This window comes from Pseudochaenichthys georgianus, chromosome 22 (genome assembly GCF_902827115.2).
Source record: "Pseudochaenichthys georgianus chromosome 22, fPseGeo1.2, whole genome shotgun sequence".
NCBI classification, from domain to species: Eukaryota; Metazoa; Chordata; class Actinopteri; order Perciformes; family Channichthyidae; genus Pseudochaenichthys; species Pseudochaenichthys georgianus.
Genome location: NC_047524.1, coordinates 5,319,254 through 5,343,486, shown reverse-complemented (window position 1 = coordinate 5,343,486; position 24,233 = coordinate 5,319,254). Strand labels below are relative to the sequence as shown.

Genomic DNA, 24,233 nt, shown 5'->3' with positions numbered 1-24,233 from the left:
TGTATTATTATTTTACTGTTGATGAATTTACCTTAGTAAACAAAAACAAACATATCCATTTATTTTACATTGATGTAGTCCTCACCATCAAGTAACTGGTGCTCCTTTTAATGTAGTTTATTGTGTATCATGTTTTATGTAGATGTGGTTACTTTATCAATTTAATAGCAGATATAGCACAAGACATATTTCAACATTTTGAACGCAAAAAGGTAGGCAAAGCATTTTCTATGCTATACTAACATTTCACCACTGCCTGCTTTAATGCACTGGATTGCCTGTTGTTGAATACCAGCTTTATTACAATTTTGAAATACAAATGAACTAGTCCTATTTTTTGTGAAATGTATGTATTTAACAGTTGATTACCCTGAACTTTAAATATAATTCAACTGAAAAACCAATATAAATCGATTATGTTGTTTCATAATCGTTGCAAGCCAAAATCGTAATTGCGATTAAAATACGATTAATTGAGCAGCCCGTGTGTGTGTGTGTGTGTGTGTGTGTGTGTGTGTGTGTGTGTGTGGTGTGTGTGTGTGTGTGTGTGTGTGTGTGTGTGTGTGTGCGTGTGTGCGCGTGTGCGTGTGTGTGTGTGTGGGGGGGGGGGGGGGTTTGAAAGGATTAGGATCAGGGATTAAAAACAGATGTCAACCAGAAATCCACATCCAATCCAATTCTGCGGTCATCCCCGCACATCACGGTCAAGATTAAGCACGCCCCGCCTTCTCTACAGTTTGAACTCAATCCTATTGGTCCATTCTTTGATCGACGGTGCTCTTGTCCAATAGGAATTGATAACGGGGAGTTCGAGGGTAACCTCTGCGCAGATGTGTGTGAAGGAGACAACGCAGTTTTTAGTGTGAGAGCAGGAATAGTTTTTGCGAGGGAGTCACATACTGCCGAGCACCACAACTCGAAAGGTGAGCACTTTATTACGATTAATTAAACTGAATGTAATGTTCAATTCCGTGTAAATGTTGTTTAATTAATGTCAATAAAGTTAACTCAGGAAACATCAGTGACATCAGCTTGGTTGTGTCGTATTAATCAGCTGCCAACTTCTAAATGCTACCGTTAATTCATTTTGCTGTCTTAATTGCACGATATCTTATGTATTACAGGCAAACATTTGTCCCTAATGGTCATGTTTGTTGTTGTTCAGGCAGGTTCTTTGTCTATCTAATCTTTTTAGTTAACTGTTTTATCCATAAAAAGGTTAAAAGAGTATATTTCACGACATATTTCAGTAATAAACAGGCAGGAATCTGTCTCTAATCGTTCCTGTTTGAGCAAAGGCTCTTTATTTTTATTTGTAATCTTCTTAGTCCTTTGTTTTAACCACTAAATAACCCTGATAAAGTATATTTCACGAAATATATCAATATTTTACAGGCATATATCAGTCTTTAACGTCCTGACAGTTTTATGCACAGTCTATATATTTACTCTCCAATTATTAAATCACGTGCTTTAATCCAAATGCATGCCTGACAAAGTATATATTACACTATATTGTAGTCACTTCATCCTTTTGGTTTGTGTACAGGCTCTTTTAATTCTTTCTAATCTTCTTAGTCAATTGTCTCACCCATAAATAGGCGTTAAAAATATATCTGTCGCAATATATCTCAATATTTTACAGGCAGATATAAGTCACTGTCTTCCTCGTTGTTTTTGTAAAGGCGCTTTTAATTCCTAGCAATATTGTTAATCAGATTCCATATTAAAAAAAGGCTTGATAAAACATTTTCACCATATAGTTGTCATTGTATACACCAGATATAAGTCACAACCATCATTGTTTCATGTTAGCTGCCCTTTTAATCACTCTCAATCTTCTTATGTAGACATTTAACACAACAAAACAAATGTTCATGATGTTTCAGTTATAACCGGCATACCACTATGTCACTAGGTCATTGTTGTAAGTGTGCAGCTTTTTAATCCCTCGATCTTGCATAGTCATTTGTTCTACTCCAAAACTTGCTCGATGAGTTATTTCCTCATGCCAATATGTAGATCTAATATATCTGCTCTCACTTCTTGTCACTCTTGTTAGCTTTTCCCTACTTGCAAGCTTTGTCAGACTCAAATAAAACGTTCTATAATAATAATAATAACTTGGATTTCTATAGCGCCTTTCATGATACCCAAGGTCGCTTAATGCATGAAATTTGACCCACCGTCTTGGGAAGGCAAATATACTGCCAAGTAAAGTGACTGTCATGTCCTGCCAGTATGTTACTTAGAGGTCATTCATTGGGCTCAGCTTAGCATAACTCACCCTCGTGTCAAGGTGCTTTTTTTTCTCTCACACCACCTTCCTTGTTAATCTGCAATCTCTCATCAGTTTACACTTAGATGCATGCCTGGAAATAATACGCCTACATATTCCCCTTACAGTAAGGCCTGAACACAACGGTAATGGCATTTAAAGACAGTCAACTGTGTGTTGTGTGTGTGTGTCAGGTAAACCCTGGCCTATGAGGGCTAATGATACAGGGAGAAAGACTTTGCTCTTTGGTTCCTTCCTGTGACATTTATTCCAGACTGCTGCTGCTCTCCCACGTTTACATTAAACTTGAACGTACTGCTCTGTTTGACCTGGCCAGAGATGAACAGATAATCCTGTGAAAACGTTCCCCATGACTTGAACCTGTCAACAGATTAGTTCAGCTGACTGTTTATATACAAACAAAGTGAAGGTTTTATGGTGTATCGGACACAGACAGCTTGATTTGACCCTGAAAAGGACATGGTGACTTTTGAGAAGACGACGCTGCACATTTGAAGTTTGATATTAGGACCGAGGGTGATTAATCAGTGACTAGTCAGGGCCTGTGCAACTTCTTACAGCAGTACTGCAGACAGCTGCAGCCTTGAGAATAGGGAGCAGAGTTTGAATTTTTTACGTTTCTCGTAAACTATAAGGGAATTTTTCTTTTTACCACTAATGCTGCAGGGTGGCTGATCTCCACTTTCACATTCGGTTTCATCGAGTAAAAACCCTGTAAGTGTGGTTGTAATAATCATTGCAGACAAAAAAGATTTCCTAAGACTTTTTTTGGGTACTTTCACATGTCATAAATATGCCTTGCCAACTGAAGTACAACCTTGCAAAATTGCAATGTAAAGAAAAGGCGTGGGACTTTAGAGGGGAAAAAAGATGGAAATTGAAGTCTTTACTATCTCTTTGTCTTTTTTCTATTTTCTAATTTCACAGATGTCATCTGCCAGTGACAAGCTGTACAATGGGTATCTGCGGCGGAATATGCCGACCATTGTGAGCAGGGTGAAAGTGAGAGAAGTAATGATCCACCTGCCTTGCTTGACTTCTCACGACAGGGTAAGTTTTAACTGATACTAAGTAAGTAAAGTTTATTTATAAAGCGCTTTTCACAGACAAAGTCACAAAGTGCTTGACAAAACAATAAGACATCATCATAGGAGGCGTACAATGATCAATGAACTCACAAAACACATGTTCAGAAGTCATAAAAGCACCAGAGCATAATTAAGACACAATAAAACAAAATAAAACAAAACTTACAAATGAAATTTAAAACAAACAAATAAAAACATAGTATTAAATGGAATAAAAGCAAGCACACCGGTTACCCAAACGCCTGCCCAAACAGGAATGTCTTTAAAATAGTTTTAAAAGAGTCAACAGACTCCGCAGACTGTAGATGAGCAGGCAGAGCATTCCATAATTTAGGAGCCACAGCTGCGAACGCTCGATCACCGCGGGTCTTAGAGTGGACCTATCATGCTATATTTGAAACATATATCGTAGGGCCATACCTATATAAAACATGTCTGTGAAGGTTTTTTTTTCAAAATACCAAACAGATCATGCATTTTAGCCATGCCTCATTTCGCTCTCTTTGCTGTATTCCAGCCCTGTTTTTGCAAGGGCTGATTCTGTGACGTAGCTTTAGTGCAAATGAGCTGCAGCTGACCACGCCCCCCTGCAGGAGAGGGGAGCGTGCTTTGAGATCAGCTGCTGGGCTGTCAGAAGAGGGGGACAAAAAGAGATCTCCGTCCTCCGTGTTTTATTCTTATATATGATTATATAGAGTCGTTATTAATTTCATCAGGCTTGATTGATAAATATAGTTGAGTATCATCCGCATAACAATGAAAGTTTACAGAATGATTCCTTATAATATTGCCTAACGGAAGCATATATAATGTGAACAAAATAGGTCCGAGCACTGAGCCCTGTGGCACTCCATGGCTAACTTTGGTTTGCGTGGAAGATTCATCGTTAACACGTACAAACTGAGAGCGTTCAGATAGATAGGACCTAAACCAGCCTAAAGCAGTTCCCTGTATGCCAACTAAGTGCTCTAGTCTTTGCAATAGGATATCATGGTCGATAGTAACAAATGCAGCACTGAGATCGAGCAAAACAAGAATAGAGACAAGTCCCTTGTCTGAGGCTATTAGAATGTCATTTGTGACTTTAACCAGAGCTGTCTCTGTGCTATGATGTGTTCTAAAGCCAGACTGAAAATCTTCAAATAAATCATTGTTTTTTAAGTAATCACACAACTGTTTTGCGACCGCTTTCTCAAGAATTTTTGAGAGGAACGGAAGATTAGAAATAGGTCTATAGTTGGCTAAAACCTCTGGATCGAGGTTGTGCTTTTTAAGAAGCGGTTTTATTACTGCAACTTTAAATGATTGTGGAACATAGCCTGATAATAAAGACATATTCATAATATTTAATAAAGAAGTGCTAATTAATGGAAAAACTTCCTTCAACAGCTTAGTTGGAATTGGGTCTAACATGCACGTTGATGGTTTAGAAGAGAGAATCATTGAATTTAATTGTTCAAGGTTTATGGCTGAAAAGCATTCTAGTTTACTAGTGTAATATTAGAACTTATGTTTTCGGGAGCTGTTGATAACACTATACTGGTCAAAGGCAAGAGGTCATTAATTTTGTTTCTAAGAGTAACAATTTTATCGTTAAAAAAGCACATAAAATCATTACTACTGAGTGCTATGGGAGTAGAAGGCTCAATCAAGCTGTGCCTCTCTGTCAGCCTGGCTACAGTGCTGAAAAGAAATCTTGAATTATTCTTATTCTCATCTATTAATGAAGAGTAGTAGGCTGCTCTCGCTTTACGCAGTGCTTTCTTATATTCATTGAGAGTAATATGCCAAATTAAACGAGATTCTTCAAGTTTAGTGGAACGCCATATCCTCTCAAGTTGTCTAGACTTTTGCTTTATTTTGCGGGTTCTATTCACCAGGATAGGGTGTCTTGCCCAGGGACACAACGACATGCTGACTGAAGTGGGGTTTGAACCTGTTCTCCCCTGATCAGAACACCAACACACTAGCCCACTGCACCACACGTCTCCTTATATATGTAATAATAATTGTTTTTAAAGGAGGAGAAGATTAGGCTTTAAAGGGGACCTATCATGCAAAATGCACTTTTTGATGCATATGTGTCCCCGGTGTGTCAGGGAACTCACGCAGCATCAGAAAATAAAACCCTCTCTCTTTTCCTCCGTACCCAAATCTCTAAAAACGGGGGTACAACGGAGCTGATCCAGATTTGCGGACCCACAACACTATCAGAAACGTTGCTATCAGAAACATTGCCCGACTGTTTTAGACGTAATATGGTCAGTGTTTACATTAGCGTCGCTAACATTCAGAGCTAACCTGTACTGGAGAACATGTGTGTGAAGAATCAGGAAATAAAAAGGAACTCACCTTGTGGTATAACCGGCAAGAGAGAAAGCCTTTGAGCTCCATACTGTTTCAGAAATAATCCTTGATAATCCATGATATGGCGTTTCATCACGGCAGTATTTCGTTTAGACAGTAGCTGCCGGGTCCCGCATGAGCTCAGCCCTAGGGCTGCTCAATTAATCGTATTTTAATCGCAATTACGATTTTGGCCTGCAACGATTATGAAAACAACATAATCGAAATAAAACGATTATTTATTTAATTTATTTTTTAATTGGTTTTTCAGTTGAAATATACTTAAAGTTCAGGGTAATCAACTGTTAAAAACATACTGTTCAACATTTTTTTTTCAATGAATGGATGTTTTCAAGGTAAATTATCAATTATTAACCCAAATAATCGAGATTATGATTTGCCATAATCGAGCAGCCCTACTCAGCCCCCTCCTTTTTTTTTTAATCAATTTTTTATACCCAAAATCAGCACTTTTGAAACAGGAAGTGAAATAGAGGGATATGAGGCATGGCTAGAATGGGTGATCTGTTTGGTATTTTGAGCAAAACACTTCATAGACATATTTTTTATATATCTGAGACCTATGCTATTGCCTAAAAATAGCATGGGCTTTTTAAAAGAGGATCTTAAGGTTATGGTGCCTTATTGTAGTCAGTGAACTTGAAGGGTTCGAGGCAGCTGTGTAATAGCCATTTTATGGGTGTTGTTGGTGTCTCAGTTTACTTTATTTATATTTATACTGCAACATTATTTTTGGACACTTGGTGGCGGGGGTTAGCTGCACTGGGTATATAAAAAAGGGTGACAGGAAAGGACGAGGACACAGGAGGAAGAGAGCATACCGATTTCACCAGCCTTGATGCTCATCACCACAACTATTGACTGTATGATAAACCTTGATATGTAAAACGCTAAATAAAATATCATTCTAAACTGCAGCAAAAGACCGGAAAATCATCTGTTTGTGTATGCGTCTGGATCACTCTCCAGCCCTCCTGTGAAGTAATGGCAAAGAATAGGACATTGGAACATTAACATTGCCATTACCTTTAGTAATAATAGCTGACTTGCCAGACCTTTGATCATGTCATTAATTACAAGTATGTTGTAAAGTTGGGCCGTGTATTATTATTTTACTGTTGATGAATTTACCTTAGTAAACAAAAAACAAACATATCCATTTATTTTACATTGATGTAGTCCTCACCATCAAGTAACTGGTGCTCCTTTTAATGTAGTTTATTGTGTATCATGTTTTATGTAGATGTGGTTACTTTATCAATTTAATAGCAGATATAGCACAAGACATATTTCAACATTTTGAACGCAAAAAGGTAGGCAAAGCATTTTCTATGCTATACTAACATTTCACCACTGCCTGCTTTAATGCACTGGATTGCCTGTTGTTGAATACCAGCTTTATTACAATTTTGAAATACAAATGAACTAGTCCTATTTTTTGTGAAATGTATGTATTTAACAGTTGATTACCCTGAACTTTAAATATAATTCAACTGAAAAACCAATATAAATCGATTATGTTGTTTTCATAATCGTTGCAAGCCAAAATCGTAATTGCGATTAAAATACGATTAATTGAGCAGCCCGTGTGTGTGTGTGTGTGTGTGTGTGTGTGTGTGTGTGTGTGTGTGTGTGGTGTGTGTGTGTGTGTGTGTGTGTGTGTGTGTGTGTGTGTGTGTGTGTGTGTGTGTGTGTGTGTGTGTGTGTGTGCGTGTGTGCGCGTGTGCGTGTGTGTGTGTGTGGGGGGGGGGGGGGTTGAAAGGATTAGGATCAGGGATTAAAAACAGATGTCAACCAGAAATCCACATCCAATCCAATTCTGCGGTCATCCCCGCACATCACGGTCAAGATTAAGCACGCCCCGCCTTCTCTACAGTTTGAACTCAATCCTATTGGTCCATTCTTTGATCGACGGTGCTCTTGTCCAATAGGAATTGATAACGGGGAGTTCGAGGGTAACCTCTGCGCAGATGTGTGTGAAGGAGACAACGCAGTTTTTAGTGTGAGAGCAGGAATAGTTTTTGCGAGGGAGTCACATACTGCCGAGCACCACAACTCGAAAGGTGAGCACTTTATTACGATTAATTAAACTGAATGTAATGTTCAATTCCGTGTAAATGTTGTTTAATTAATGTCAATAAAGTTAACTCAGGAAACATCAGTGACATCAGCTTGGTTGTGTCGTATTAATCAGCTGCCAACTTCTAAATGCTACCGTTAATTCATTTTGCTGTCTTAATTGCACGATATCTTATGTATTACAGGCAAACATTTGTCCCTAATGGTCATGTTTGTTGTTGTTCAGGCAGGTTCTTTGTCTATCTAATCTTTTTAGTTAACTGTTTTATCCATAAAAAGGTTAAAAGAGTATATTTCACGACATATTTCAGTAATAAACAGGCAGGAATCTGTCTCTAATCGTTCCTGTTTGAGCAAAGGCTCTTTATTTTTATTTGTAATCTTCTTAGTCCTTTGTTTTACCACTAAATAACCCTGATAAAGTATATTTCACGAAATATATCAATATTTTACAGGCATATATCAGTCTTTAACGTCCTGACAGTTTTATGCACAGTCTATATATTTACTCTCCAATTATTAAATCACGTGCTTTAATCCAAATGCATGCCTGACAAAGTATATATTACACTATATTGTAGTCACTTCATCCTTTTGGTTTGTGTACAGGCTCTTTTAATTCTTTCTAATCTTCTTAGTCAATTGTCTCACCCATAAATAGGCGTTAAAAATATATCTGTCGCAATATATCTCAATATTTTACAGGCAGATATAAGTCACTGTCTTCCTCGTTGTTTTTGTAAAGGCGCTTTTAATTCCTAGCAATATTGTTAATCAGATTCCATATTAAAAAAAGGCTTGATAAAACATTTTCACCATATAGTTGTCATTGTATACACCAGATATAAGTCACAACCATCATTGTTTCATGTTAGCTGCCCTTTTAATCACTCTCAATCTTCTTATGTAGACATTTAACACAACAAAACAAATGTTCATGATGTTTCAGTTATAACCGGCATACCACTATGTCACTAGGTCATTGTTGTAAGTGTGCAGCTTTTTAATCCCTCGATCTTGCATAGTCATTTGTTCTACTCCAAAACTTGCTCGATGAGTTATTTCCTCATGCCAATATGTAGATCTAATATATCTGCTCTCACTTCTTGTCACTCTTGTTAGCTTTTCCCTACTTGCAAGCTTTGTCAGACTCAAATAAAACGTTCTATAATAATAATAATAACTTGGATTTCTATAGCGCCTTTCATGATACCCAAGGTCGCTTAATGCATGAAATTTGACCCACCGTCTTGGGAAGGCAAATATACTGCCAAGTAAAGTGACTGTCATGTCCTGCCAGTATGTTACTTAGAGGTCATTCATTGGGCTCAGCTTAGCATAACTCACCCTCGTGTCAAGGTGCTTTTTTTTCTCTCACACCACCTTCCTTGTTAATCTGCAATCTCTCATCAGTTTACACTTAGATGCATGCCTGGAAATAATACGCCTACATATTCCCCTTACAGTAAGGCCTGAACACAACGGTAATGGCATTTAAAGACAGTCAACTGTGTGTTTGTGTGTGTGTCAGGTAAACCCTGGCCTATGAGGGCTAATGATACAGGGAGAAAGACTTTGCTCTTTGGTTCCTTCCTGTGACATTTATTCCAGACTGCTGCTGCTCTCCCACGTTTACATTAAACTTGAACGTACTGCTCTGTTTGACCTGGCCAGAGATGAACAGATAATCCTGTGAAAACGTTCCCCATGACTTGAACCTGTCAACAGATTAGTTCAGCTGACTGTTTATATACAAACAAAGTGAAGGTTTTATGGTGTATCGGACACAGACAGCTTGATTTGACCCTGAAAAGGACATGGTGACTTTTGAGAAGACGACGCTGCACATTTGAAGTTTGATATTAGGACCGAGGGTGATTAATCAGTGACTAGTCAGGGCCTGTGCAACTTCTTACAGCAGTACTGCAGACAGCTGCAGCCTTGAGAATAGGGAGCAGAGTTTGAATTTTTTACGTTTCTCGTAAACTATAAGGGAATTTTTCTTTTTACCACTAATGCTGCAGGGTGGCTGATCTCCACTTTCACATTCGGTTTCATCGAGTAAAAACCCTGTAAGTGTGGTTGTAATAATCATTGCAGACAAAAAAGATTTCCTAAGACTTTTTTTGGGTACTTTCACATGTCATAAATATGCCTTGCCAACTGAAGTACAACCTTGCAAAATTGCAATGTAAAGAAAAGGCGTGGGACTTTAGAGGGGAAAAAAGATGGAAATTGAAGTCTTTACTATCTCTTTGTCTTTTTTCTATTTTCTAATTTCACAGATGTCATCTGCCAGTGACAAGCTGTACAATGGGTATCTGCGGCGGTATATGCCGACCATTGTGAGCAGGGTGAAAGTGAGAGAAGTAATGATCCACCTGCCTTGCTTGACTTCTCACGACAGGGTAAGTTTTAACTGATACTAAGTAAGTAAAGTTTATTTATAAAGCGCTTTTCACAGACAAAGTCACAAAGTGCTTGACAAAACAATAAGACATCATCATAGGAGGCGTACAATGATCAATGAACTCACAAAACACATGTTCAGAAGTCATAAAAGCACCAGAGCATAATTAAGACACAATAAAACAAAATAAAACAAAACTTACAAATGAAATTTAAAACAAACAAATAAAAACATAGTATTAAATGGAATAAAAGCAAGCACACCGGTTACCCAAACGCCTGCCCAAACAGGAATGTCTTTAAAATAGTTTTAAAAGAGTCAACAGACTCCGCAGACTGTAGATGAGCAGGCAGAGCATTCCATAATTTAGGAGCCACAGCTGCGAACGCTCGATCACCGCGGGTCTTAGAGTGGACCTATCATGCTATATTTGAAACATATATCGTAGGGCCATACCTATATAAAACATGTCTGTGAAGGTTTTTTTTCAAAATACCAAACAGATCATGCATTTTAGCCATGCCTCATTTCGCTCTCTTTGCTGTATTCCAGCCCTGTTTTTGCAAGGGCTGATTCTGTGACGTAGCTTTAGTGCAAATGAGCTGCAGCTGACCACGCCCCCCTGCAGGAGAGGGGAGCGTGCTTTGAGATCAGCTGCTGGGCTGTCAGAAGAGGGGGACAAAAAGAGATCTCCGTCCTCCGTGTTTTATTCTTATATATGATTATATAGAGTCGTTATTCATTTGTTTTAAAGCTCAATAATTAACAAAGAAGACCTTTGACCGGCACTTTTCTAATTTTGTCCGGAAGATTTAAACTTTAACGGACATGTTGACCGGTGAAAGAAAATCTAACTGAAACTCTGCCGCACGGTCCCCTCGTTCTTTGGAAGAGGCGGAGAGGTGGGTGTTCGTCATCTGCTGGTGGACTACCGGAGAGAATTACAGTGCTTGCCTCGACGGGGAGGGATTGCATTGATTTACAGGAGCGAACGCTTGCCTCGGGGAGGGAGAAAAAGAGCCACAGCGGAGAATAAACAGAAGGGCAACCATGGCAACCATGCGCGGGAAGTCTTCTTCGCTGCTTTTGTGGCAGACTACAGCGCCACTTACAGGCCTGGCATATGAACTACAGCGTCGCCAGCGCTTTCGAGCAGCAATGGCCGGCCGTGGCCCAACCCCACATTCCCCTGATAGGTGGAGAGTTGCCCATATAGGCGGAGCTCCTCGTTTCTGACATCAGATAATTTTCAAATCTGTATCAGTCTGTATCAGATCCTTTGCAGCCCCGTTTTTAGAGATTTGGGTATGGAAGAAAAGAGAGAGGGTTGTGTTTTCTGACACTTGGTGAATTCCCTGACACACCGGGGACACATATATTCATCTATAAAAGACGTACAAAAGTGCATTTTGCATGATAGGTCCCCTTTAAGGTGGGTACGTAGGACAGACAGTACGAAAGCTGCGAGGGATCTAATCTCCAAAATATGGTCGTCAAATGTTTTTAAATGACATTGAAAAGGATGTTTACACTTTTTTATTGTAGGATGCGATATTGACAGGGATATTGTTACATTTTAATATTATTAATGACAGGAATATTTCTTTATGAATAATAAACTTCTCAGAAGATTATCAGCAAGTCACCAACAAGAAGCTGAGGAATTGATGTATGTGTTTTTTTTTTATGTAATCTCAATTATAGGAAAACATTGAGGCAAAAAGAGAGGTTCGTGGGAACTATGACGGCATGGTGCTTCTGCTGGACTGTCTGAAGAGAAGAGAAAGCTGGCCCGAGCAGTTCATCAAAGCACTCGAGGCGTGTGAGCAGCCAATTTTAGCAGCTGGGCTTAGAAGAGAATACGACACTCTGCGAGGCACCAGCAGTAAGTCTTTAAGTCAAGTACCTAGAACTGTGTATTAATGTGTGGAGTTATGCAATTATCGACGAGAAGTTGTGAGTTCAAAAGATATTACTACAGCCAAGGGGCATCTTTAAGCATTAGATGTACCGTATATCTTATACAGCCAATACAGTAAATCTTATCTCTGATGGTCGCTGTTTTGCTTCAACTGTAAAAAGAGTGTATAAAGCTGTGAACTGTTCATGCAGGGGCCAGAAATGTGCAGGATAGATGTGTATCAATGCAACACACAGTGTCTATAAGAGATAATACGAGTCTGTCATTGAGTGTCCTGGGCTATGATATTGTGTATTTGAAAAAGGATTCAAAATGGATTTGATTATGTCATAACTTTCTTTGGCCTAGATTCCAACCCCAGCTCTCCTCCAACAACTGTCGTCAGGGCACACGTGCATCTAGCACCATCTGCCAGTCATCTGTCCACCACAGAGAGCGGTGCAAACAGTCAGGCTGCTGCTGCTGCTGCTCTGCCAGCTGAAGCACCAGCTCCTGCAGAGCCACTTGCCCAGGCCTCACCCTCTTTTGAAATCCCTGTGCAGCCACAAGCCCCCCCGAGTGCAGAAGCCAAAGTTCCTGAGGTGGTTTCCCCTCCACAGCCAACTCAGGGTGAAGTGGAACCCCCTCCATCAACCCCTCCTCCTGAGAGCAACTCTCACCAGGAGCCGGCGGAAAACTGTGAATCCGACATCGAGGATGTCTCCGGTGATGATGCTGCGATCCCCGATCAGGTGAGCGCAGGAAACAGCGAGGTTTTGATCGACACTGTGGCCCCTCCGCAACCACCTGCTGAGGAGCTGGAAACAGAAACTCCATCCATGCAAGATCCTGTGGAAACAAGAACAACAACCTCCACGGAGATCAGTCCTCCACAGAGTCCCTCTCCATCTCAGATGAACTCGGATGTGACCGATGGATCCTATTTCCTCACTTTAACCCCAGAGAGGCCTCCGGTCCAGGACACCACCCCCCCTGTGGACATGAAACCTGCTCCTGTCCTGCTGCCTGAAGAGACGTCTGAGCCGCCTGCGACACAGGTGAATACCAAAATAAATGAATTTTTTTTAAAGTATGACGTAATTTGTTTATGGAACAAGGTTGCATTATTTGAGCTTTACTATAAAGGCATCGACCAATTTGTTGTATATAATAATGTTACAGATTACAAGGCTGCAAACTTTATTGTTCCTTTCAACATTGAAAAAGGCAGCACATACCAGATCCTTCTGTCCATACCTTTCACAATAAAAGCCCAAGATATATACAGTACACAGCGTAACTGTTTACAAGAGGGGACTTCAGAGCATTTTGCTAAAGGGAATTCAATTGAATTTTCTGCAGATTTATGTGAACCTTTTATTGAATAAGTGTTGCAATTGTTGCTACTTCCCATTCCTGCCGTAATAAATAGTTGTTATGTTAAATGTTTCCAGAAAAGTATTCATAATGTAAAAGTGATACGTGAAAAGCTACTTTTTGTCGGCAGCATTTTAATACAAATGAGAGGAATTGTATACAAGGCCTTCAATCATTTCTTACCTCTGTGGAGCTTATGATGTTGAGTTTTTGTATAACAGTGAATCAGAGATGGATACATTCATTTAAACTTTGAACATATTGTCTACACAAATTTTAAAAAACAACAACTAAATTGACATGTAACATGATTCTCTCCTGCAGGTTATTGAAAGCAGCCCGCAGACAGAAACTGAAGCTGCCACCTCCCCCCTGCCGGTTGCTGCAGAGACGGTCTCCTCTGTCTGTGATGACAGCTCTGTGTGTCTGAGCAAACCTGGCCCACTCCTCAGCATCCACCCACAACAAGATGCTATCCCTGCTATCCCTGAACAAAGAGAGCCGGTGCAGCTCTATTCGGGGAATAGTGAGCGTCTGGAAATCAGCGATGCTGCACCAGAAGCTGTGACCTCTTCCCTCCTCCCCACATGCTTCACCACTGTGAATACCGCACTGCCATGCCAGGAGAACGGCATCGCTCGTAACCACAGCGAACCGGAGGAAAACCACTACGAGTCTCCCTGTGAGAGTTTGGATATGCAAGTGCTGGAGAATGTCGTGCATATATCCGAGGAGCCGTCTATCCTTGACCTAGACGGCCAAAGCTCAATACCACGAGTTCAAATCATGAATGGTGACGCAGCCAAAGAGATCAGCCCTGCGCCACCAGTATCCACCAACACTGGTGATACTGTATTGAGTGTAAACACCCCCTCTGGTGAGAACTGCCTCCCTTCTGAGCCCACACCTGCTGATATCTCCCCAGAGCCGAAGACGCTGCAGAATCCAGAGAAGAAGTCGAATAATACTAAGTACATTCTGACGGCTGCAGGAGTGGGCGCCTGTGCCCTGGTGATAGCGTGGAGGTTTAAGAATTAAGTGGATTGAATACCTTTTTAAACGAGGGGAAGATTAGGCTTTAAGGCTTTTTAAAAGAGGATCTCAAGGTTATGGTGCCTTATTGTAGTCAGTGAACTAGGCAGCTGTGTCGTAATTACCTTCAGTAATAATAGCTGACTTGCCAGAGCTTTGATCATGTCATTAATTACAAGTATGTTGTTAAGTTGGACCATGTATTATTATTTTACTGTTGAATGAAGTTTGCCCTAGTAAACAAAAACCAAATCTACCCTTTTTATTCTAGTTTGGGAACTTCATAGAAATGGGTTCTTAGGTTATTTATTCATGTGCCGAAAAGTTTGTAAAGAGACACTTGTGCTGTGTATTAATTATATACATATTTGTGTGTCTGATGCACTTTTAAGATAAGACTGTTGGCTATCATCCAGGGAAGATAAGTGTACCAAGGACCTTAAACTACTGGATCTTGACTGTGGAAAAAAGAGTGACAGTATCCCACTCTGTAAACGATGGCTCGTGCACTGTGTATTTATTTGTACATATATAGAGATTATAAAGGTATCCAATTATGTATTTGAGGAAAATGTGATGTCAAAAACATTCCAAAGCAATGTCTGCTTAAAAACGATGGCACTGCTTCAAAGTGAGTTTTCTTTAATACCCCCGTCCTGTTTCTTTTTGAGCCAGAGATTAAGATGACTTAATGTTCCCCAAAACGCACATTCATTTCCAGCTTTACCCAGTCCAATCACACAACTTCGTGAGAGCCAACACATCATTAGATGGAAGGTATTAACCTTGAGCTATCATGTTGTTAGCTGCATATTTAACTGGGTTTTAAATGTTCACTTTTGTGGTTATGCTAATTTCTTCTGTTATCGGACCCCTTTTTATGGCTTATGTCAAGGTTGTAGTTCTGGACAATCAATGACCAATGCATAAAGCGTTGATTGTGATTGTACATCCTTGCAAGAAAAACTAGGGGATTGTGATCAGTGTATACCTAAATAGGTTTTACACTGGAGCCAAGATACACCTCAAAGTGCTGCAAGGCAAACAATAGAGCTAAAGCTTCTTTCTCAATCGTAGAGTACTTCAACTGATGTTTGTTACTGTAAACTTTCGGGAGAAGTAACTCACGGGGTGATCAATGGCCAGTGCATCTTCTTGTAGAAGAACAGCCCCTGCCCCAACTCCACTGGCATCGACCTTGAGCTTGAATGGCTTCGAAAAGTCTGGTGCAGAAATAACAGGAGTGCAACACAGATTACTTTTAAGGCTCTCAAATGACTGTTGACACTCACCGGACCAAACGAAAGGCTTTGAGGGACTGGTCAACGTAGTAAGTGGGGCCACCACCGAGGATACGTACCTGCAGAAACGGCGATAGTACCCTGCCATTCCTAGGAAGCGGCGAAGTTCCCTCCTGGTGGATGGCACTGGGAGGGAGGCAATTGCCCTGATCTTTGCATCTTTGGTCTTTGCTGACCAAGGTAGAGAACGGTACCTTTTCTAAACTCACATTTGGCAAGGTTAAGCAATAGGGATGTGGCCGACAAGCATTTAAAAACTTCTCTTAAGGTAGACATGTGGCTAGCCCAGTCATTAGAAATAGACAACAATGTCGTCCAGATATGCCTTACAGTTTGGAACATGTCCCAATACAAGATTTACAAGCCTCTGAAAGAAGAAATTCTTCAGAAGAAATTAGCATAACCACAAAAATGTTTTAAACTTTGTAAGCTTCATGGCCATCATCTGGTGTAAATGTTTGAGATGAGAATTTATTTTTCCAAAGTTGTTCCTCTATTTTAAAAAGAAAGTTTGAGAAGAGATTTTATTGTAAATAGCATTGTTAATATAAGAAATGTTAGGGGGGAAATAAATCATGTTTTTGCACATTTTATCAGGGTATTTGAGCTGCAAAGATGCTTAAATGTATTCACTATGGAAAATATGTAAATTGTAATCTCAGTTTACGGTTTATCAAAAAAATGTAAAGACTGTCTCTGGATACCCACAATTATACCAATAAACCTGAAATAAAACAAATATTTGTTGAGTGTGCATGTTGATTTCACAGAAAAAATAGCACAGATTTATTTTAAGTCCACAATAACATTTTGGGACTAATGTCACATCTAGAACAGTTATTATTATTATACATAAATAATAAACTACCAACATTAAGAGAGCTTCTATATAAATAAAATATAAAATATGGCTATACATATGGTGCTTGTTTTGATTTTCATGCATTCTGAAAAACAACAAAATGTGTTTTTTTAATGTGAAAAACTAAAGACAAATGTGACACCCAGCCTCCTTTTGCGAACTAACTTGCTAACTCGCATTCTGATTGGTTCTGGCGTCTTTCAATCAAACGTGCGACCCCACCCACCCCCGGCTTGACAGCGAGAATAAAAAAGGACATGTACACACGGCCGTTATAACGACACAGCTACTTAGCTAGCTAATTAGCTAGGGCCTAGACTTCATTGTCCACATAAATCATTGACATTTAATAGTTTTATTTGTCATCAGTATGTATGTAGTGATTTAGTCCTTTTGATGGCGTCCAATGGCCACCAAGGCGACGATGAAAGTATCGACGAAGGCGAAACGCCCACGAAGCAGCCGCGGTCCGACAGGGAGATGCCCGGGTGTTTCAGAAATGAGCCCGACAATGAGGCTGCATCGCCCGCAGGAAGAGCCACATCCCAGCGGCAGACCTCCAACTCGACGGCGAGGCTTCGGAGCGACTCGGTGAAGAAAACAAGGCCGCGTAGGTGTTACCGTTACTAGCATGGGCTTAGTGTATTTACTGGGGATTGCATCGTATACATAAATTAAAAGGCGTAGCCCACAAAAGACAGTCAATAATAATTGAGATTTAAAATGAAGACGTATATACATAAAGCGTATTTAAAATGTATTGTAAATGTGTTGATATTGGTGAGAAGATTTTAGAACTGACAACATAATTGTGGTCTTTGTAGTACAATGTAATATCTGAGGTGTAGTGGCAGTGAATAGCCAGGGTCTATTTTGCAACAAGATGGCGTTCACGGTACACACTGTACTTCTGCCTCTATGGATGAAGCTGCTTTTCCTTATGTCGTTCAACAATCATACATCACCTCTATTTGTGACTACTGTCAATAAGCATTTAAATATGAAAGATATTATATTATGCAATGTTAAATAAAATGAATATTGTGAGTGATTTTTGTTGTTGTTACATTGATTATCTCACATAATGCAGCATTTCCCTGGTTTGGGATGGATATTGGAGGCACTCTGGTGAAGCTGGTCTACTTTGAGCCCAAAGACATCACAGCAGAGGAGGAGCAGGAAGAGGTGGAGAACCTGAAGAGCATCCGGCGCTACCTCACCTCTAACATTGCCTATGGTAAAACTGGCATTAGGGACGTGCACCTGGAGCTGCAGGACCTGACGCTGTGCGGCAGGAAAGGCAACCTGCACTTCATCCGTTTCCCCACGCATGACCTGCCGGCCTTCCTGCAGATGGCCCGCAGCAAGCACTTCTCCAGCCTCCACACCACCCTCTGCGCCACGGGAGGAGGGGCATACAAGTTTGAGGCGGATTTCCGCACGGTGGGTCTATGCAGGTGTTCTCCCCTGTTTGCTTTTACAGGCTGGATTGTGGAGATTGACAGGATGGAAAGAGGAGAGAAAATAGTGAAGTCATATTGAACATATTTATAGCATGTGATGGGAATGCGTGTGATTCTTACTGAACAGAATTTGATGAAGAGCACCTAAATACAACTTTTAAAGATATAATGCAATTTTGGCACTAATAACAAGGACAAAGACAGCATGCACATCCTCATGAATTTGTGATAAACATCAATTCTCTAATAAGGACAAATTTAAACTGTGATAACACTAAGATTAATCAGAATTGTGGCACTAAAGATTCCTTCAAGTATTTTTATAAAAATGGTGAGACACATTTCAATTGAATTTTAGTGAGGGTTCCTGTTTTCTTACCCCCCTGCTTTCCCTCCTCCCTGCGTCTCCCTTCCTCTGTGTTCTCCTGACCGCCTCCCCCTCAGTGATGTTATCTATGTTCTTTTACCCTCTCAAATAAAAGATGGCGGACCTGCAGCTTCACAAGCTGGATGAGCTGGACTGTTTGATCCGGGGGGTTTTGTACATCGACTCGGTGGTGTCCAGCGGACCCTCGGAGTGCTACTACTTTGAAAACCCCACTGACCCAGAACGCTGCATCCAGAAGCCCTACACACTGGAGAACCCCTATCCTCTGCTGCTGGTCAACATAGGCTCCGGGGTCAGCATCCTGGCCGTCTACTCTGAGACCAACTACAAACGAGTTACAGGGACCAGGTAATTATCAGCCATGACCTTTAAACATCAGGGGGGTAATGATCAAAAGTCATAAAAATACAAAAAATGAACTATTCCTCGAGGGTGTACTGTACAGGGTCTGCAGGGGTATACTAATATAAATACATATAATAATTATGTGAAATGTTGTCAAATACCACATTTATTTTTGTATTCACACATATTACCCAAATCTATAACAGACAGCCAAAAACAACTGTTAGTTGGAGTAATAATGTACAACTATTATATCAATAAGAAAATAGTGAAAAATGTCTTAAAATATAACTAATAACAATAAAAATAAGTAAGGTAAGACAACAATAAAGAGAGAAAGATTGCATGGATTAAAAGATGGGAGAAGGAAAAATAAATTGATACAAAAAAACCATACAATTCCTGATGAATTAGATGACATTAAATAAAGATGATATAGATGACATTGAGACACTAGATGGCGCACTCCCCCTCCCCTTGCTTCATGTCAAAGCACTGTGGCTGCTCCTTCAATGCAAAACTTGAATATTACGTGTCTATAGATTCCCAGTAGGATAACTCGGAAACCTTAGTTTTGGCTTACCGGCCCAGTAGAAATGTGTCTTCCTCAAAGTTACTTTTTCAGTCCTCAAAGCGCCTTTAGCTCACTCCAACGATAATGTCTTCAAAGAAAAACCTAACTTATAATTCCAAGTGTAGTAGCAGCATTTTTTTAGACATCTGCCACCCAACAACTTCCCTTCACTTAACTGTTTACTTGTGAGTTGAAACAAAATAGTTCTGTGTTAGTTGGATTTTGTGTGAGAAATGTCCCTTTTCCCTACATTTTAGACTAAAATTGAGACCTTACAATCCCTAGACAATCCAGACTGGTGTATTTTACATTTATAGAATATACACATTTACAATTTCATTCTCCCCCTGTTAATCTGTGTGGTTTCACAGCCTCGGTGGTGGGACCTTCCTGGGTCTGTGTTGCCTGCTGACTGGCTGCTCATCTTTCGAAGAAGCTCTAGCAATGGCCTCTGAAGGGGAGAGCACCAAAGTGGACAAGCTGGTCCGAGACATCTACGGAGGAGACTATGAGAGGTTTGGGCTGCCGGGCTGGGCTGTAGCCTCAAGGTGCGCTTTACAGCAGCTTTTTACTCTAGGTCAAAAGCCTTTTTTTGGTGGAATCATTCAAAAGCACAGTCTCTGCTTTAATAAAACAGAAACGAGTAAAGTGCTACATTTACTATACTTTCTATCCCAATTAATTGACAGAACGCACAAAAAACAAATGTAAAGACACATTTCACTCACACAGACATCTTGATATCATTGTCTTTTGGCCACAATATGAAATTGTGATGGTCCTACTCCCAAAAAAAAAATATATATATATTTGCTCTAAATCTTGTTTTCGGGATTCGCTGTTTGATGTATAACTTTGTTAAAGTTTGAACAGACTTTAGCATTTTTATTTATCTAAAATATTGCTTGTGTTTTGATTTGATAGTTTTGGTAACATGGTGTCCAAAGAGAAGAGGGAGACGGTGTCCAAAGAGGACCTGGCCAGAGCAACACTAGTCAGCATCACCAATAACATCGGCTCCATCACCAGGATGTGTGCTCTCAATGAGGTTAGTAGCTAATTCACTGTATTCATTGCATCTGAGTTTTGAATGGCAAAATAGTTCAGGTCGGATGGACGGATGCCAAGATACAATAGAGAGGGGAAAGATTTGCTTTCGATGAACATGTCTGAAAACATCAGTTCTCCTCCAGTGTCCCTGCTGGGCTTTCCTCTTTGCGTTCAGCCTCTTTACGGTGCTGCCTTGTGACGTCTTGATCAAGCAGCATTGTACAGGGCTATGAAGGCGTAGAGGACGTACGCTGCATTATCAACATGTAATTAAAAACACAAACAATAATGAATCAGATGTGTCTATTGTTCCAGTTTTTTTGCTATCAAAGTAGCATGTCTCACATACACCCCCTTAATCTGGAGTAAAATAAATTGCTTTACAAATTAGATAAAAATGCTTTAAGTTAATATAAAATGAGGAGAGAGTGTGGGGGTTCTGATTACAGAGCAGAAATAACTTGTAACTTCCTCAACAGAGAAACAAAGCCAGAGATTGTCATGTAGATAAAATAACAGTGTTCATAAAATAAGCTTGCCTATTAACCAAGATATTTTATCCCCATTCTCTTGCCTAATTAAGAACATAGAGAGAGTGGTGTTTGTGGGAAACTTCCTGAGAGTGAACACCCTCTCCATGAAGCTGCTGGCCTACGCCATGGACTACTGGTCTAAAGGACAACTGAAGGCGCTCTTCCTGCAGCATGAGGTAAATAACTCAACCATTTATTTCACTATAAATGTACTTTTTTGCTTTATGGGCGTAATGATTTCTGAATCAATGTTCTTTTTTGTGTATTTCAGGGTTACTTCGGAGCAGTTGGAGCCCTGTTGGAGCTTCTGCATCCGTCCTAATCCGTCCGAATTGTATCCAAAGAAGCACTTGTCAGTCTGCTGGTAGAACATTAGCACTTTAAACCGTCCAGAATGGATCCCACAGTGGGATGTTATGCCAGCCAGCAGCCAGTTACTGGTACATTTTGGTTGTGAAAGGCAAAGGTCCTATTTTGTTCCCATAAATCAAGCTGGTTTTGTAAAATGCTAAAACAACTCAGGATAAAAGCACCACGGTTGCCTGAAATTCTTCAATTAAAACCTAAGCGTCACATAGTATAGTCTTGTTGGCTGCACTTACCCCTCGGTGGGTTACTGGCCAGGTTTATTTGACCCTACTTTGGTACCAGGTGCATGGTTGAACGATTGTGTATACGTTTGTATAATGGGTGGTAGAACCGAAATATAATCACAGAAAAAAAAGCACAATTAATTGTTTATATCCTAAATGTGTTGTTTAATTGATCAGTCAAAAAAGGTAGAAAGATACCTACGTCTCCTAAATAAAATATAACGTCTTTCAAATACTTTATTACCGGTAGATATTTGGTTTATTATCATATAAGACCAAAAAGTTTTCAGAAACTGGAACTAGGATTATTTTTGTGACCATCATGTTGCAGATTATTATTGACTAACCCTTTCAGCTCTTCATACCAGTAGTTATAAATACCAAAATATAGGTAGTCAAACAAAGACTGGGACAATATCTTGGTTTTGTGATGATTGAACTATAGTCAAACACTAACTACCACTAACTTATTCAACTGATATGTTTTGTGTGCTGTAACATGTCTGTCACGCAAAATATTGTCTTATAATACTCCCATTAACCTGCTATTCTTTTAGTAAAGATGAAGAAAAGCACTGAAAATAATTTACAACCACTTATTATTAGTCCTTTATGTTTTTGAGTATTTACTTATGTCACCAATAGGACTTTAAATGCGGTTGGGTATGAACAATTATTGTTTTTCTCGTTGGATAATTTACTAAATAATTGAAGAAAAAACACAATTTCATCAGATTTACTCTTGAATGGAGATTTCAATAGTTTTCTAAAGTTTGTTTACCTAGTTCTTTTACTTTGAGCTTTGTTTTGCAAAGAAATCTGGACAATCATTTTTGGGGATAGAAAGACTGGACCCTATGGTATAGATTTAAGTCTCATTCTTACCCCAAACAACTCCCCTGCTGAAGTGCCCTTGAGCCACTGCATCCTGCTCTTTGTAGAGAGAGAAATCAAAGCAATTGAAAATATATTGATACTGAGGTAAAATCAGGACATTTTATTCCTGTGTAATCCTTAGATTTAATTTTAAAAAAGAGATTATTTTAATGCAGAAACGTAAAGCATCCCTCCAATGGAGGATGTAGGTCCTGTAACCCTAAACAATGTTTTTCTTGGTTTAGTATGTATGTGCTTAAATATTCATGTTTTGACTTAAATGTATGTTTTGGGAAGGCTTCCAAAAGCTTTTGTTTTTCAAGAGGTATTTAAAGGTTGATCTTGAACATGTTCAAGATTTAGTCTCTGATTGTCCTATTATTTCATGTAATGCTTTCCGTCCAATTTTGATGTCATCTGTTTGTTATATTGGTCTCTTGCTGGATAACAGGGATCACGTTGAATCATAATCTACCTAAAGAGAGTTTTTCAGCTGTAAGTTTTCTAGGTATGAACTTTGTGACAGTTTATATAGTAAATGAATGTTAATTTAAGTGCCTTTAATGTTTTAGTATCATGCATAAAATATTTTTAGCAGCAGGATTTAAACAATGCAAACTGGGTCGTTGTTCTCTAGGTTTTCCTATTTGTTTGCTTTACATTTGTAGCATTACATTGAAAAGAAAACGTACTATTTTTGTAACGAGTCATAATTCAAATACATAATACATTTCTTACTGGGTTGTCTCTATTAAAAACAAATTTTTCTAATCTTTGTGAGAACTGACGGTGTTTTTCTTGAAGAACATACATTATTAGCAGCAAAATATTCTTAAAATCAGAAAAATAAAAGGACAATATTTGCTGCTGGTAAAAAAATACATTATAAATGAATTATATTTGCTAGTAATCTGAATCTGCTAAGTAAATGAATGTAGTGGACTATAGAAGTACAATATTTGCCTTGAAATGTAGTTGAGTATAAGTGTAAACTAGCAGAACATTTAAATTCTTAAGTACCTCAACATTTGTATTCACCTTAGTGAAGTTACTTTACTTGCCACCACTATGTTTACCCGCGACATTAGAGCAGTGTCTAGTACAGACAACTGAAGCCGAAGTTCGCCCCCATTTATAATTGGAGTTGAGCGGATCTGGATCTGGATGAATACTGAGCAGAACCCAGAGGTATCACGCTCAGTGGGGGATGGATGATCCCCGCTAAATGTCTCTTAACATTTGCCGGAAGCACTCCACGGTTTCTGCGATGACAGCTTCTGGTAGCAAATTCCACTCTGATTGTTCTCGGAAAGAAGGAGTATTTAAGAGTGTCACTAGTTGCGAAAATTCGCTCGAAGTTCAGAGAGTTGGCTTTGGGGGTTGCACTTCTTCTAACTGGCTCTAGGTACATTGATGCATCAATGGCTGAGATGTTATGGACAATCTTGAAGAATAGAACCAAACGAGCCAATCGCCGCCTTTCACTTAATTCCACCCAGTTCAACCTCTTGAGCATTTCTGTGACACTGCTGTCCCATTCATAATCTACAAAAATGAATCTTGCACCTCTTCTTTGTACTGATTCCAGGGCATCACTGTCTTTATCAGTGTAGGGGACCCAGACCGAGCTGGCGTACTCTAGTTTAGAACGTACTAGGGCCACAAAAGCTGTCTCCTTCAGTTTCTGGGGACAGCG

General features: G+C 39.6%; 2 protein-coding genes across 4 annotated transcripts; both read left to right on the top strand.

Moving 5' to 3' along the window:
* Window positions 1-664: 664 nt before the first annotated feature.
* Window positions 665-16,592, top strand: mavs (mitochondrial antiviral signaling protein). 2 transcript variants are annotated; one of them, XM_034111228.2, is made up of 6 exons: window positions 665-923; window positions 3,227-3,349; window positions 10,119-10,241; window positions 11,948-12,128; window positions 12,513-13,201; window positions 13,845-16,592. In XM_034111228.2, exons 2-6 carry the CDS (start codon window positions 3,227-3,229, stop codon window positions 14,556-14,558), a joined length of 1,830 nt encoding a protein of 609 aa, XP_033967119.1. In that variant the 5' UTR covers window positions 665-923; the 3' UTR covers window positions 14,559-16,592. The 2 variants fall into 2 exon arrangements, with proteins under 2 accessions (XP_033967119.1, XP_033967121.1); XM_034111230.2 differs by lacking the exons at window positions 665-923; window positions 3,227-3,349 and adding an exon at window positions 7,531-7,817.
* Window positions 16,593-16,948: 356 nt separating this feature from the next.
* Window positions 16,949-23,312, top strand: pank2 (pantothenate kinase 2). Of its 2 annotated transcripts, none has more exons than XM_034111338.2 (7): window positions 16,949-17,325; window positions 17,806-18,158; window positions 18,661-18,914; window positions 19,857-20,000; window positions 20,410-20,533; window positions 21,119-21,244; window positions 21,340-23,312. In XM_034111338.2, exons 1-7 carry the CDS (start codon window positions 17,112-17,114, stop codon window positions 21,388-21,390), a joined length of 1,266 nt encoding a protein of 421 aa, XP_033967229.1. In that variant the 5' UTR covers window positions 16,949-17,111; the 3' UTR covers window positions 21,391-23,312. The 2 variants fall into 2 exon arrangements, with proteins under 2 accessions (XP_033967229.1, XP_033967228.1); XM_034111337.2 differs by having other exon boundaries at window positions 19,857-20,033.
* Window positions 23,313-24,233: the final 921 nt, after the last annotated feature.

What these genes read in the sequence shown, in the direction of transcription:
- mavs (XM_034111228.2), top strand. Translation starts at nt 3,227, where the DNA reads ATGTCATCTGCCAGTGACAAGCTGTACAATGGGTATCTGCGGCGGAAT. An exon ending in GCTTGACTTCTCACGACAGG is followed by an intron (nt 3,350 to 10,118) that starts GTAAGTTTTAAC and finishes CTAATTTCACAG; the next exon opens with ATGTCATCTGCCAGTGACAA. An exon ending in GCTTGACTTCTCACGACAGG is followed by an intron (nt 10,242 to 11,947) that starts GTAAGTTTTAAC and finishes TCTCAATTATAG; the next exon opens with GAAAACATTGAGGCAAAAAG.
- pank2 (XM_034111337.2), top strand. Translation starts at nt 17,112, where the DNA reads ATGGCGTCCAATGGCCACCAAGGCGACGATGAAAGTATCGACGAAGGC. An exon ending in AAACGAGTTACAGGGACCAG is followed by an intron (nt 18,915 to 19,856) that starts GTAATTATCAGC and finishes GTGGTTTCACAG; the next exon opens with CCTCGGTGGTGGGACCTTCC. An exon ending in GGCTGGGCTGTAGCCTCAAG is followed by an intron (nt 20,034 to 20,409) that starts GTGCGCTTTACA and finishes TTGATTTGATAG; the next exon opens with TTTTGGTAACATGGTGTCCA.